This window comes from Lagopus leucura, unplaced genomic scaffold, assembly GCF_019238085.1.
Source record: "Lagopus leucura isolate 7727_CA_CO unplaced genomic scaffold, USGS_WTPT01 Super-Scaffold_73, whole genome shotgun sequence".
NCBI classification, from domain to species: domain Eukaryota; kingdom Metazoa; phylum Chordata; class Aves; order Galliformes; family Phasianidae; genus Lagopus; species Lagopus leucura.
The window spans coordinates 36,649,455-36,664,799 of NW_024962252.1; the positions used below are offsets into that span (position 1 = coordinate 36,649,455).

Below are 15,345 nucleotides of genomic sequence, written 5' to 3' on the forward strand. Positions count from 1 at the left end.
GCGGTCGCCCGCCTTCCGAACTACAAGTCCCGGCGTGCGAGGGGCATGCGTGTTTCGGCAGCTGAGAGAGCTCGGGTCCTGGGGCCCGCCCGTGGCTGTGGGTTTTTAAACCAAAGGGAGGTTAGTGATTACGGCAAAAATAATGCTTTACTCTGAGCTGAAACTTGTCACCAGCGAGTCTTAGCACTGTCCGTAAGGATGGGGGATCCAGGATAAGTTATATTAGCCAGGAACATAGCTGAGGTGAAGCGTTATGTCTGGCCAGCAGTTCTGCCTTGCTGTGGAGGCTGTGAGGGAGTTCTGGAGGTGTTTGTATGTGGGCAACGTTAAGAAAAGGGCAGTGGGCCTGTGGTTACGGGCTGGTTTGAATTAGCAGATGACGCCTCAGTAATGTATGCACAATTGTTTTTCAGGTGGCAAATGGAGAACTATGGAGACACTTGACAGTTTTCATAATTAAAGTATGAGAACAAGAAAGAATCCTTGTGACAGCATTGCCAGTAGGTGTGAACAAAGATGTCTGTACCAAGATGAAGGCAAAAATTCTATTGTCATTCCGTATCGCAAAATGTCAGCTGGGAGGCTTGGGTGGGCCATACCCGGTGCCAGGAATGGACCAGAGGGACCCCAGCAAAGGTCCTACCTTGAAAATGGAGCCTGGAGGATGGACAAGGCCATAAAGAAAGTGGTAATGATGTCTGCAGTAGCCTTAAGGCTTTTAGCAGCGGCAAATCCTTCAGTTTTCACAAATGATATGCACTTATAGCATTATAGCCAACTAGCTCAGATTTGATAGCTTACAAAGCTAAGAGTTTGTTAACATTTCATTTATAAAGGATAAGAAGGGAAATTTGTATTCCCAGAAAATAAGTATACTGGAAGTTAGGACCTTGAAGAAAAGTTAACAGGGGAGAAAAGAATTAGATGGGGAAGTGTGGCCTCTACAAAGACATAAGGTTATCGCTGCTTCTGTACCTGACTCAAATACCCAACTCAACCATTGGCAAAAGAAGTAGAATGTTTGCCTTCTGCTTCGCCGAGGACTCCAGTGAATGGTAATTCTATTGCCTCATTGCTAATACTTCTAAATGACTCTTATCATCTTGGAGATTTTTATCATCTTCCAGATTTTTGATTTAATATCTGCTAGCAGTATCCCTGCAGTGAGAAAATGCATATTTCATTTTCCTTCACTATGAAAGTGTTACGGCACTCAACTACTAGCTAGGTAGAATGAGTTTGTAGAAAAACTAGTTATATTTTTTTTTCTAAGAATTTGTGTCTAGGCAATAGTCAAAATGGCAGGTTGCCCACAAATCAGATTCAAGAGACTCAAATTTCACATCCAGTGAGTTTGGATAACAGTTGTCTAGAATAAAAAGGTAATTAAGAAGCTCAAATGAACCCAAGTTACAAAAATAGCACATCCACAGAACAAGAGTGCTGTAGGTGTTTTGCTTGGTAACTTTTCTCTGAATTTCCTGCTCATCACTCCTCCAGTATAATTCTTGTCCTTACTAGTGCACCTTCCTTATTTTTACTGCTAATAGCTGCTAACTACTCACTTTATAATTATAAACAGAAATTAAACTGACAGAATTTTGCAGTGTAACAGTGAAAGAAAGACTTATTTGAATTCGGTGAGTTATTAAACTGGTCTTGCAACCAAGGCAAGAAAATTTCATGCATTCTACTGAGATTACTCGTATACACTTTTGCATACACTTTTGTTTGTTACACAACTTATGCAACCACATCTGACTGCAAACATGAAAATAAGACAGAGTACTGCTATTATCTTAAGTATATATTAAGTAATATATTGCCTGACTGGTTTTATTATCCATTCAAGATAACATATAAGTGCACAATATTGTGCATTTGGGAAGATGGCAAGCATATGATGAATGATGAGTAGAATTTGTTCTTACGCTGAGTAAGTACTACTGACAGTGAGCCTTAAGTTGACTGTTTTCTCTCACAGCTGGGAATCAAATCCTCTGTACTGGAAGACAAAGGGGAGATGCCCTGCTTCAAAACTAGACCCTCCTTGCATATGTGAAAGCACATATGCCACACTGGCTGGCTGATGCTGCAGAGAGAAAGGAATGAAGGCGGGGGAAAATTAAACTCCTTTGAGTCTGCTTCTTTCTTTCCAACACTCAGAGGATGTGTTTATTCTGAATTATGGATCATATTTTTTGTGAACCATAGAACTCTGGAATTACACTGTCTGCAGTTCACTACTTGCTGCAGTGGTTCGTCTCAGGATGGAAAAGGTGAACCATAAATTCAGAAAGAATGTTTTAATTCTATTTCTGATGTGAACTTTGGGCCAAATTTCAAATCTAAACGGAAAGAGGTCAGCTGTGTTTGTAGGTCCAAAGATTATATGCAAGAAATCAAGCATTTAGACAAACAGCCAAGAGATTAGGAATTCATGGATTTGTTGCCGCACGTTATTTATTCAGTTAAGATTTTCTTGCATAACTTCAAGTAGTGTTATGAATACTGGAGTTTCCTGGCATGTACCCAGAAGCAAGTATTAATGTATGATTAATTCTTAAGTTTAGTATAAAGATACCTCTCAAGTAGTTGTTTGTTTTTAAAAGAGAAAAAAAAATTATATTCCTTTAACTGGGTAGGAAACCAAATCTCCATTACCCAGCAGGGGTTCCCCAGCCTTGTGACAAGCTCCCAAGTTAATACAGTTTAGTCAACACAGACATATTTTGTCAAAACTTCTGAAGAATGCTGACCCAGGGTAAGCCATAGAAGAAAAAATGACATAAAGCATAGAACTAATTGTGCAATGCTTTATGTGGAAAAATGACTTCCTGATGCCAGTGTTAGTAGCATCAGGATGTGGTATTTATAGATCTACATTTGGTTCTTATCTTCCACATATAAATATTTTGCATATAAATATAACTTGTTATATCCACGTATATTAACTATTGTATTTAATGCCTCTTCTCTCTTTTTACCTGATATTTTTCAACACAGGTGATCCTCTTATACACTTTTAGATTTCTTATTGTTTAAAATGTCATCCACCAACTCACAGGTATTTACTTTGTGAACCCCTTGTTCTAGAGAAGCTGAGTAGTGCCCATGTAGCTGGAAAGTTGCACAGTGAGCTTCTAACACATGAAGCTGAGTGAGCTGACTGAAATACAAGCTGTGAATGGACGGATGTGTAAAAATAGCCTTAAGTCCATAAGTTTGGGAAAATTTTTACAACTTTAAGAATCTTTGATTTGGTAAGCAGCATAAACTATCTATTGCATATTTGATTATTCCTGTATAGATAAAGCTAAAATCAAGTTTACCTCAGAGTGTTCTGTCATAACTCTAGGAAAATGCCATTTGATACAAACTTGTGTTAATAAAAACAAACCACAAAATCCATTTTCCTACAGTAGGGTGAATGACTTCTCTTATGTCAAAAGTACATGTATGTATTGGAGCCAAACATGTTTTCCATGACAGAAGCATCCTGGAGCCTTCCTGCCCTCCTGAAGGAACTCAGAGGAGGTTTGGAAAAGATCCAAAGGTCTTTAGACACAAACATCCTTGTGGGTTCAACACACTCGATTTTCCAGAGGAGTGAATTTTGTATCTCCATAGGATAGTGGGGTCTTCAGGGGGGTTTTATTATGCCCCTGTTTGTATTCCTATTTAAGACCACTTATTATTTCACTTAGCTTGCAAACTAATAATGGTGCTAAGTTAAGCAAGCATCAATCTAATTCCATCGTCTTTATAACTTTATTTCTCTGGAGGCATGAAAAGAAATGAATACAGCAAATGAAGTGTATGAACGTCCTATAGAATGGATCTGTATCTGTTACAAGGCATTAACCATGACGATCTACAGATTATCCAATTCTTGTTATTTTAGGTTAACAACAAAATGTGACTTTGCCAAATGCAGATTCAGCTCCCAGGGTGTTCAATACAGTGGCACGTATCATGGCATTTCAGAGTTTGCTGTGTACAGAAGCACTGTAAAAAGTTTTTCCACTTAGGTAGAGAATAACAGAACAAACCCAAATGGGAAGTTTTTCTATACTGTCTTGCATAACAAGGTCAAGCAGAGAATCTGTTAAGACAAAAAAACAGTGCCAATTTAAATAAATCAGATGTTTTTGCTGAAGATTATGCTGTCATTTTCTCCAATTATTCTTGACATTTCACCCAATCGTATTGTGATCTGAGTTAATAATGGAAGAAAAAGAACGGCTCTCGTTGCCTTGTTTATGCTTTGTTCTCAAGGAGATAAGCTGTTTATAAGGATATTTGTTATTTAAATCACTTTTACTGAAGTTGTTTGTTTCCTTGTTTGAGATTCTAAAAATATTGCAACAATTGTGATGCATCTTTGAAATGCCTATTCACTTCACTATGATTTGTACTGAAATTCATTCCTAAATGGGCACAGGTGTTGGTAGCTAGAATGAGTCAAAACCAATAAGTTCTCAATAGAAGGAAGAGGAAAGAAAATGCACTGAGAACAGCTCTTTTGAGATATGATAGATTGCATTTTAGTTCACCGCTTAATTTAGATATGTAGTATTGACGATGTGCCTGGTGCAACTGCATATTTTAAAACAATTGACCATAGAATTACTGATTAATCATTAAGGTTGGAAAAGAATAGTAAGATCATCTAGTCCAACTGTCAGCGCATCCCCACTGCGCCCAGTAACCATGTCTCTCAGTGCCACATGTTCCTTGGATGCCTCCATGGACAGCGGCTCCAACGTGCTAGAAAATAACTTCAAGTATCATCAATATTTTCAAGATCATAAATTTTATTTTTAAAACATTAGTAATACTGTTCAGTAGAATCTACTTCTGTAGATCATGTTTGCAATCAGTTCTACAGTGCCTTGATGTGATATTTTGCTCCCTTCTTATGTAAGAAGCCCTGTTGAATAGTGTTCTATGATAATGACTTGTTCACTTGCTCATGTTGCACAGAAATTTAACTCTAGAGTACGTTATAGGAATTCTGATATTGAAAAGCCAAAAATCATTTCATGCATTTCTTTCATGCTTTTACTGTGAGCAACATCTGCTGAGTCCACATTCTGACACGTGGGTGCATTTGTCACAGGAACAGAGCGGCAGCCAGCCGCAGGTCAACGGTAGGTTATTGGCTCCTGACTGCCATGCCCTTTTATTGGAATCTACGCTTGTCTGTTTGTTCACTGCATTGTGCCTTTCTGTCAAGTTATCTGGCAGACTGAAGCCGGTGGCTGCAGCGCTGGCACTCCTCGCCCAGCGCCCGGCTTCCCTGAGGCACCGCAGCCGGCGCCAGTTGCAGCGCCCTTACCCCGGGACTCCATTTCCCAGCTCGCCCCGCGCCCTCCGCCGTGGAGGCCGCGCCGAGAAGATGGCGGCGCCCGTGTCGCCCTTGGTTACTGCGCGCTGCCTGCTGCGGGCACCGGCGCGGCGTGCTGTCCGTCTGCTGCCGGTACGGGCCCTGTCGAGAGGTCAGTGCCGCCGATCCCGCGCCGTGCCCGAGGGAGAGCGAGCCCTGGAGCGCGGTGCCCTGGAGGGGGGAGCCGGGCGGGCGCGGCGCCGCCGGAGAGGGGACACGCTAGTGCCGGACTCCGCCTCGAGGCTGCCGGCGGAGTTCCGTGCCGGCTCTGTGCGGGGGGAGAAGGCGGCCGCTACGCTTGGCTGTCCGTGCGGGGATCTGCCGCGTCTTCCCGTTCTCTGCGGCCTGCACCTCCGCCCGGCCCGGGACCTGCGCCGGGCTCAGCAGGCCCTGTGGCTTCCCGGCCAGCCTAGACTGCGGCTCTGCCTGACTACTCGCTTGTCTCGTTAACTCTTCCTCAGAAGGGTCCTCTCATCTGTCACAGCAGCTGAGCTTTCACTCGTAGCCTGATAAAGTTAGCATAGTACAAAAATTCATAGGAAAGCAGGTTTTGCTAGCATGAAACTTAGATTAGAAGCTGATGTCATTTCCCTTTAGTAAGAGCTCTTCCAGAGCAGCCACAAGCTGCCAGAATTCAGCGGTGTTGGAACAGTGCAGACATAGGGCTTGGATTTTGGGTGGTCCTGTGTGGAGCCCAGAGCCAGTGTGGACTCAGTGATCCTGCGGGTCATAGGAGACAAATAAGCATTCACATACACATGTTGTACTGTGGCTGTACGATGCTTACATCCTAAGGCAAAGAGACTGAATAAAGATGTGCTGACTAAATGAATGTTACAGTTAGTACAACGGTTGTGTTTTTATTTAATTGTGATATTGCTTCAAATCTTTAAATTTGTGTTCTTTTTTTAAGTCAGAGGAAATTTGGTGACTTTATCTGTATTTTTTTTTGGCTTTGCAGGGAAGGGCAGTGATCACTGAATTTATAATCCTGTTCTTATAATCAGTGTTTTCTTTTTCTGTATGATCTGCCTGCTGCACCTTTACACCCTGGAATGGCTTCAGAATTAATACCTGTGAACAGTTTCCCTGACAAACTTTCCTGCCATTACTACTTTCACCTTTAGCTGAGGTAATTAAATGGGCAGTGCATGGAAATAGGACAAGAAATATAATTTTTCTCATAATGTCACAGGTACCTATGGAAAAATCAGTTCTGCTGTAACACTCATATTCTCTAGAAGTTTACACACAGAATATATATATATTCATATAAGAATATTCATATAATGAATGGACTTTAGGAAGGCTAAATATGGTCTAAGTGATCAATCTAAGTTTCTTCTCATACAAGGAAACAAAGATGAATGGGCAGTCTAAGACCTTGTATCTTACTTGCAATTTGCCTTTTATGATCTGAAAAGTTTGTAAAAGTTGCTTTCTGTGACCTTGCTGTCACCCTCCAAATTCTAGTGTTTGTGAAAAGCTCTTAAGGCAGAATGAAGTCTGCAAAGTAGCAATGAAATGCATGTGCTTCCTGCACTGGCAGTGGCTTAGCAAATGCTGTTCTAGCTTCTTGATGGCAGCTGGGTGATCTTTGGACTGTGGACTTTGGTGCACTTGTAGTCCCCATGGTATAGTTCTCAACCCCCTAGGTATAGTTCTCAACTGCTGGGAGTATTTTCTGTCTTGAAGGCAAAGAACTATTAACCACTTGAGGAAGTTATTATGGGAAGTGGTTGATTCCCCATCTCTTTTGCCTTTGCAGTGCACTTTGCTCAGAATGTGTAGTCAATCACAATTCACAGGCATAGTTCAGAGGTAATTAGGTGAATACTGGTGTTCCTAATACTTAAAAGGTTTGTTGTCCTTAATCTCCAGGAAAAGTATTTGTGATCCTTCTCATGGTGGAGTGATTTGAAGCATACATAGAGAACAAAGGTTAAATGCATTTTAAATCCCTTTTAGGATTTGTTTCCTCTTTGATTAACTTTGAAAATTAATAATACACATTTATACAAGTACTGTATATGGCTGACAATCTATTAAGTGAATGCTGTTATCTGAAGCTTGATTTACCTTTCGCAATAAAAGGAGCTAGGTTCCATTTCTTTGACCTTTGCTTCTTTAGCTGGATATTATGTATCTTTTTAAATTTTTTTTCCTTTTTTCTGTAGATTTTTTCAATATCTCTTTCCACTGAAGGTTCACAATTCTAATCAGACGTTTTTAAGATGCTCTGTTCTGTAAAGGATTCTGCAGATCGAATTTGAATTAATCTGTGGAAATAAAACACTTTCTCAGTAATGAATAATCATTTTAAACACGAGATCTTCTCCCCATAAGTTTGAATTTATTAATCTATGAATTTTCAAATATGGAAAAAATGAAACATGGGCAGGGAAGCCCGTGTTATTTTGTAGGTTCAAATTACATGATTACATACAATTAAGAGAGGGAGAAAAAGGGTTGCCAGGGTGAGTGATGGTTTGTCTCAGTTACCCTTCTGACTTATCAACCTCCTGGCTTCTGTCAAGATCAGGTTATGACAAGCCACAATCCAGCTTCCATTTCAGATTGTCTTCTTACGTAAATAACTCTAGTGCCTGCCTCAGCTGTGGGCTTTGCTCTCAGAAGCAGTGTCATTGAAACTTGCTTGCCTTTTTCCAATGTCATCCCAGACATGAGTTCTAAGCGGCAGAAGGGAAGGTTGACAATGTACTGATTAAGTTTCCAATTTGTTGCTGTTTTCCAGAGCAGAATGTCTTTGAAGTTAAGAATGCTTTTTATTTTTAGATTTTGATGCTAGCACTTATCTTTGCAGTGATAAATCAATGCTAGTTTACTGAAGGTAACTCTTAAGTAACTCACTTGAAGGGAATGTATACTTTCAGATTGGCATTTACATTATTTTACATTAAAAAGTTTTTGTTGTCTTTGAGGTTTTTTTCCCCCTCTTATTTCTCCAAGATTTCTCTCTCCCTCTCTCTCTCTCCCCCTCTTTTTTTTTCTTTTTGTTTGTGTTTGTGTATCTCAGTAGGTTTTTGTTGCAGCTGGGTCTGTGATGCTTGGATAGGCAGGCAGAAAGGCAAATGCAAGCACCTAATTTTGTGGCTTGAAGTGAAATGAGATAGCCCTAATGCTTCTGTTTCAGGAACAAGAATTCAGTAGAAAGTTGCAACCTATTGGCAATTCTTAAATCGTAGTGAATGTTAGGCAAAGCATGATAAAAACCAACACTGTCATGCACTCTGGGAGTGGAAATTATGGCTCATCTCTAGTTTTACACTGGTTTATGTAAGACTGAGTAATGAATTGACATTAGGCTTTTCAGTAGTCTTATGTGGATACACAAAGTGCTTTTTCTCTGTGACACTGGAGTGTTTCAGAAGAAAACTAATATAAGCAAGTAACTTAGTATAACATGAAGATGTGAAACAGGAAGAGAGTTTTGGCAGTATAGAGAAGTCTGCAGGACTAGCATTAATGCACTGACTTACATTAGGCAATTCTGTTCTAAGTTTCCTTGATACAAAACTGTATAAGGAAATTGTCTGGTATTCCTCTGCTGTGTATTAAAATTTCTTAAAATTCATTTTCTTTATCTGTTCAGGAATAGGTTATTCTAGAAGCTGTAGTGTTGTGAATGATTTTTTGCAGTCTGCTCCACAATGCAGGTGAGAATGGAAGATTCACTTGTTTGTCTCTCAGTATAGTTTATCACTTGAGTAGCTGTCTTCTGTTGACTTCCCTTTAAAACTCATACATGCTTTATGTTCTCTTCAGGGTCTATGACTTTGCTCTACAGCGACACATTAGAATTTATCACTTACCATTTACTGTGTGTCTCCCGGTACCCCTCACCATATTTAAATCTTGGCATTCAGTATTAGGAGAACAGTGAGCAGTTTGTCCCACAACACCTTCTGTCATCACTTGCACAGTCTTCATCTCTGTCATCTGTTGATGACATAGTGTTTTATTCCCACTTTATTTCCACTTATGGTCAGCTGTGAGTACATGTAATCTGACACAGAAGGCATGCATGTGAGCAGCTCTGCTGCTATCCCTTGTCCAAGGCCAGAAAGGTAATGAGCCACAAACCCTTTCTTATCCCTAAACCAGCTTTTATTTTTTTTTCTCCTAATCTCATGGTAAGCAGTGGGAATGCAGACTTTGCAGGGTAAGGCTGGACCCTTACATCAGACCTTTCGGAGCCATTGAGCTGTATGTGTTGTGAAGACAGTAGTTTGGAGGTGCAAACCACACGACTGAGGCTGAGTTTATGTAGGAGTAAATATTTGGAAAAAATAAGATGAAGGTGAACTTTGAGAGATCATCTATCTGTTTCTCTTCCCATTATCTCCTTTTATTTGAATGCAGATGAGGTATTACTGACCCATTACTGATAGATTTTCATCAAGATTACTCTTAAAATTCTTTTTTCATCAGTTAACCCATTTCACTGCCTGAAGTAGATTTACAGTCTTATCTCTAGATAGGACTCTGAGAAAGCTATATGATTTTCTTTAGCCTTCTGTAAAGATGTTAGTGAAATTTTTGCAATAACGGATGTTGAACTCAACTCTCTAGGTGATCTTTTTTTCTGGGGATGAGCTAATTACTTTTAATTTGCAGCAGTAACTCAGTTCCTTTGGGGCAGGAGAATTTGGTATACTTATTGTCTACAGTTGTAAATATTGGCTGCCTCGCTTTGGAAAAACTGAGGTCTTTTCAGTTCTTTTGTTTTATAACCATATCCATTTTTAAAAATTTCACGCTTTTCTTGTGCCTCTCTGAGCGCTCTTACAACTTCTCTGTGGTTTGTGACCCATGGTATAACAAATACTAAATCACACATTTGTCAAGGCTCTGTTGTGTTCATGCCTTTTATGAAATGTGATATGAAAACCAAAGTGTATTCTAGGATGGAACATATCGCTATTGAGTAGAACAGGGTTGTTTCATGAGTGCTTATGTTTTTTGTACTTGTATGAGCATACATTCTGTGATTCTATGATTCTGTACCTCAGAGTACTTTCTTCTTTCCTTACTCTCTCCCCAGTAGTTTTGTGATGATGTTTCACTGCCAGTATAGCCTTGGATTGATTGTTTTCTGCGGAGTTGCTCTTTAGATGGTCAATGTCCATCTCTAAAGTTCAGCTAACTATTCCCCCAAAGAACAATACCTTGTTGCAATACATTCTATTTGGTGTACTCTGCCTTGCATTCTGGAGTGTGCAGCCTCCCCTCCTGATGGTCTTACCTGCAAGCCCATTCTATGAAGTTCTCTTTACCCTGCACAGGTCATGGATGGAAATTCTGAATTGCACCAGATTGAGCTTCTGAGCCTCTGTGAAACTCTATCGAAAACATGCGTGTAGCTCAACTGTAGTAGTTATTTATTACCTACAGTTTTTTTCTAGTTTGTTTTGTACTTGCTCAAAAGTTATGTCACTTGCATCTAGCTTTCCTACTTTATACTGACAACACTGTGTGACCTGATGACAGAATGGTTGCTGCGATTTAGAACGTTTTTCCTCTTTCTACCGAATGTATTACGTGGTCAGTGGGGAAGACTGTTGCTCTCACACTGTTACTGAGGAGTTGATGTTGCCTCTCATTCATCACGATTTACCTTAAGCATGTTCTAAAATAAGTAAATAAATAACCAGGATCTGCTTCTACTAATTCCAGTATTTTTTGTGGGCTTTAAAACTGTGTTGACTGACCTATGAATTTTGGGATTTGTCTTCTTGAATGTTAGAACCTTTCCAGGTTTTTTCCTAGTTTTTTTTTTTTTTCTGAACCTTGCTTACTATCCAGCAGTTCTCAAATCAAGCTGCTGGAGGCTGTTGGGTTGTTTGAGGAGCTTACCTTAAGCATTTGAGGATGACTTTCATTAGCTCGAGCAATGTTCAAATTCTTAAACATTCTCATTAACTTTTGTCATTGATACATCTTGTGTTACTCGTGATAGTATTTAAACTTTTAAATGATAACATAAGCAAAGAAGGTATTAAACATTTTCTCACTGTATTCTTTTGTTAGATTTCTGATCTTAATGATTTAACAAGCCTTCTTTGTAAGACTTTATATTCTTTAACTCCTAATTATAGTATTATATCTCATTTTGTGCCTGTCAGTTGTGACTTTTTTCTTTTTAATCTAAACAGAATTCCTTGGCATGATCCTGTCTCTAAGTAGAAGATTAAGCCAGCCAAGTGAACTGTGGTATTTCAGGGTTTCACAGTTCCTGTGCTGCTGACTGTGGTCTTTCACTCTTTAAACTTGCTTACACACAAAACTCCTGTTTTGGTCTCCTGTTTGCTGTCTTTTAAATTCTTTCTTTCAGCGTGCCTCTTTCTAAACGATTCATCTGTTCAGAAAAATAATGCTGTCTGTCAGGGATTTTAAATGATTTTACCCCACTTTGCAACAGGTATATCAACACTTCCAACGGCTCGTTCAGCTTCCCCGCTGAGCACTGTGTGTATGTGCTTTTTATTAATAAAACTGTTAAAACATACTACTGAATGTATTTTGTAGTTAGTGGTGGATTAATGAAAAACAAAGGCATAACACACTTGTGCAGCAGTCTAGGTAAGTAATGTATATCAGTCTTTGCATGAACTGTTAATGATGTTCTATGTTTACAATTTTAAGACATTTTCAATTTTAAGACTTTTCGAAACATCTCTATTAATAGTCTGTTTTCCATTTTATAGCATATGCAACTCAGGCAGCGGATGAAAAGGCGGTTCTTGGTACGCTTACGGATGTTAATTCTAGAGCCTTACTGGTTTGCAATGGACCTTTAGAACATTATGACTTTCTGATTAAGCAAGAAGAGCTGAAGAATGATGAACAGCAAAGAAAAGTTGTGCAGCACCTGCAAAAATTGCACGACAGTCTTAAAGGCTACAGGATCAGCTCAAAAAATTTTCTCTCAAAGGTGAGGTTGATGATGATAAATATATTTTTGGAATTTATATTTTCTCATAAGAATGTGCTTAAAAATATATCAATGCATATCATTAACCTAGTCTTATTTTTGCACTGGGCCTTTACAGCTAAATCTTTCTTTGTATTTGGGTCTGCAACCCGATTGCGTTTTTGGAGGTTTCTTTTCAAAGCATTAATAAAAAATCAGGCTCACACCTGTTGTATAGTACATAGCAATGACTTCTAAGGACCTGCTGTTTCAGTTCAGGAACTTTTCCCTGAAGTTTTTGGCACAGTATTTTCCAGAGCTACTGTGGCCGTACTTTTCATATCTTGTTCTCATGCTGTTATTTTCATGCTCTTGCTCTTGTGGCCTTGCACCTGCAAATTCTGATAGTGTTGTTCTCATGGGAAGTGGCTAGAACTGGTGTGAGAATGTTTAATCTTCCTCTGCCTTCCATGTCTCTTGTTTTGTAGACTTTAGTTTATATACCTGAAAACCAAACATGGTGCACAGCAAGGTATGCAAGTTCTTAAATCCTAGATAAATATTAGTCAATAATATATGTGCTTAGAAGCGGAATGGCCAGTGAATGGGCAACTTGTGCACCAGATCAGTGTATTTCAGCATAAAGTCATAACTGGGGATGGGGGACAGAATTTGGAATTTGAGTGAGTCTCATTTGGAAAAAAGTATCATACTGGGAAAAAGCGTAGAAAAATACTCATTGCCATCATCATAATCTTTATTTTCCAGGCCTCTTGCACTGGGGAGACATCTCCCATATCAACAGCTTTACTGTTTGTTTTTTTTTTTCCCAGTCAGTCACTGAGAGTTTTTTCCTTTTCTTTCTCTCTACTGTACTACTTTTGCTTTTTATTTTTTCAATAGCAATACATTGACTGTAACAGCTAAAGTTATGTCATCAACTATAGACCCTTTAATAAGTCTGTCAACCTCTCTCAGCATCTATTATACAACGCACTTCATCTCATGGGCATAGAATGATATGACTAGCTGTTGGACTGTATGTAGTTAGTAAATTTGCCATTGCAACCCCAAATTATTCAATTACATGGCACAGTACTGTATTGTGTTTGTGTGATAACCCTACATGAGCTAGCATGAGATCAGAGGAGCCAAAACCTTCAGGGCACAAATACCTGTAAATGACATGCTGTCCTCTACCTTTTAGGTACCAAACCACAAATTGCCCCTCCAAGGCTCTTGCAAATTGTGTTAGCTTTGAGGAGTGAAAAAAAGCAGCAAACAGAATATTGCAGAGAGAGCAAGTACTATGCAAATGAAAGTATGTGTTTCAAATAGCAAGGTACAGAGCCCTGGGTCTCAATACTCATTTACCAGCCTGCCTTCCATTTGCCTGGAATGTTTTAAATTTATACTTGTAGCTATGTGTCATGTATCTGCTAATCATGCTTGACTGGGAATTCTACAAATGTCTTCCTGCCTTCTGACAAAAGGTAGCAGACTAGACACCTAGGAAGGAGCTCTTTTGTTTTTGATGTACAGTGGGAAGAAAACTGAAAGAAATTTCCAAGGAGCAGAAGTCAGAAACTTTGGAAAGAAAAACATGAGAATGATGAAGAACAGGGAGTGTTCTGAGTCAAGTGCTGAGGCAAGATTGATCTTAGAGATGGTTGCCTTGTCCCTGGAGACATTGAAGGTCAGGCTGGGCCAGGCTCTGAGCAACCTGATCTGGCTGTAGATGTTTCTGTTCATCGAAGGTGAGTTGAACTAGATGACCTTTAAAGTTACTTTCCAACTCAAATGATTCTTTGAAAGGAATGAGTCTTTGGAAGTTCTGTTTTGAAAAAAGTTAATAAAACTTTGCGCAGGGAGTTTGACCATACAGTCTCCTGAGCTTCCTTCCAACTTAAATCATTCTATAATTTTAACTTAGTTATGGTAATTGGAGTCCACCAATTGTTTGGAGAATAGTTTTGTCTCCTCCAACTAGTGGATTAGTTAATCTCAATACTAACCTTTTTATTTAGCCAGCTGGTGAAAAGAAGTGATTCTCTCACTATATTTTAGCATTGGTGTAGTCTCACCTTGAATACTGTGTGCAGTTCAGGGCCCCTCAGTGTGAAAAAGATGTTAGCGTCTTGAGAAGCGCAGCATGGCTGGAAGACGTGTCCTATGAGCAGAGGCTGAGAACAGTTGAGTTGGCTCATCTGGAGAAGACTAAGAGGCAACCTCATTGCTCTCTGCAGGAGAGTATTCCCCTCTGAGGAGGAGAAGAGGGAGGTGCTGGGCTGTGCTCCCTGGTACAAATGGCAGGATGGGGATGGTACAAAGCTGTGCCAAGGAAGTCTCAGGGCATTAGGAAACATGTATTTACTGTCAGAGTGGTCAAACACTGGGACAGGCTTCTGTTATGGATGCCCTGTGCCTCTCTGTGTTCATGAGACATTGGGATAATGCTTTCAATAACATGTGTTAGCTTTTGGTTAGCCCTGGAGTAGTCAGGATGTTGGATTTGATGACCTTTCTGGAAAAAAAATTCAAAAGTTATTATCTTTGTTATTCAGAGCAATCTTATGGCTTGTCTGTAAGATAATCTGTTTTCCTCTGAGTGTAAGGAGATCAGGCTGGATTCCTAAACCTATTTTGCTGGCCTGGCACAGACAAACTATTTCCATAAGCGTAATCTAACAGGCTATAGATTGACATTTGAAGGGTACTTAATATATAAAGTTGCTCTTTATCAACACTGTACAGCATGAACTGTAAAAGAGGAAATTGCTTAAGAGAAAACCAGTTATTTGGCTTGCTCCTATGTAATCCTTTGGGCATAAAGCCAAACTTTCATTCATTTTCATTCTGTAGAAAAAATGTGACGAAGGTTTTGATCTGGCTGTCTAACCTGAGAATCAGTAGGCTAGCATTCTATCTTTCCTGGTTAACTGCTTTGGACATCTGGATATTCTTTTCTAAAACCTCTCCCTTTGAGAATAACTTAGAGAGCTGACTTGTTCACTGGAGTGCC

At 39.6% G+C, this 15,345-nt stretch overlaps 1 protein-coding gene and 1 long non-coding RNA gene across 7 annotated transcripts in view; both read left to right on the forward strand.

The window, feature by feature from the left end:
- The first annotated feature begins 35 nt into the window (after nt 1–35).
- LOC122187898 lies at nt 36–3,411 on the forward strand. The gene is made up of 3 exons (XR_006181439.1): nt 36–120; nt 414–1,055; nt 1,985–3,411. It is a non-coding gene; the product is annotated as an uncharacterized LOC122187898 (long non-coding RNA).
- A 1,977-nt stretch (nt 3,412–5,388) lies between these two features.
- AFG1L (AFG1 like ATPase) overlaps nt 5,389–15,345 on the forward strand; it is a 66,059-nt gene continuing 56,102 nt past the window's right edge. For 3 of the 6 annotated variants that reach the window (XR_006180038.1, XM_042876598.1, XM_042876635.1), the window contains exons 1-2: nt 5,389–5,501; nt 12,118–12,344. Coding sequence is in view for 5 of the 6 variants with exons in the window: in XM_042876598.1 (XP_042732532.1) it covers nt 5,402–5,501; nt 12,118–12,344 (327 nt within the window). In the remaining variant the exon portion in view is untranslated. Of the gene's footprint in view, nt 5,502–9,541; nt 9,573–11,714; nt 11,832–11,937; nt 11,993–12,117; nt 12,345–15,345 lie in introns of those variants that run through there. The other 3 variants (XM_042876627.1, XM_042876619.1, XM_042876612.1) reach the window with 3 other exon arrangements.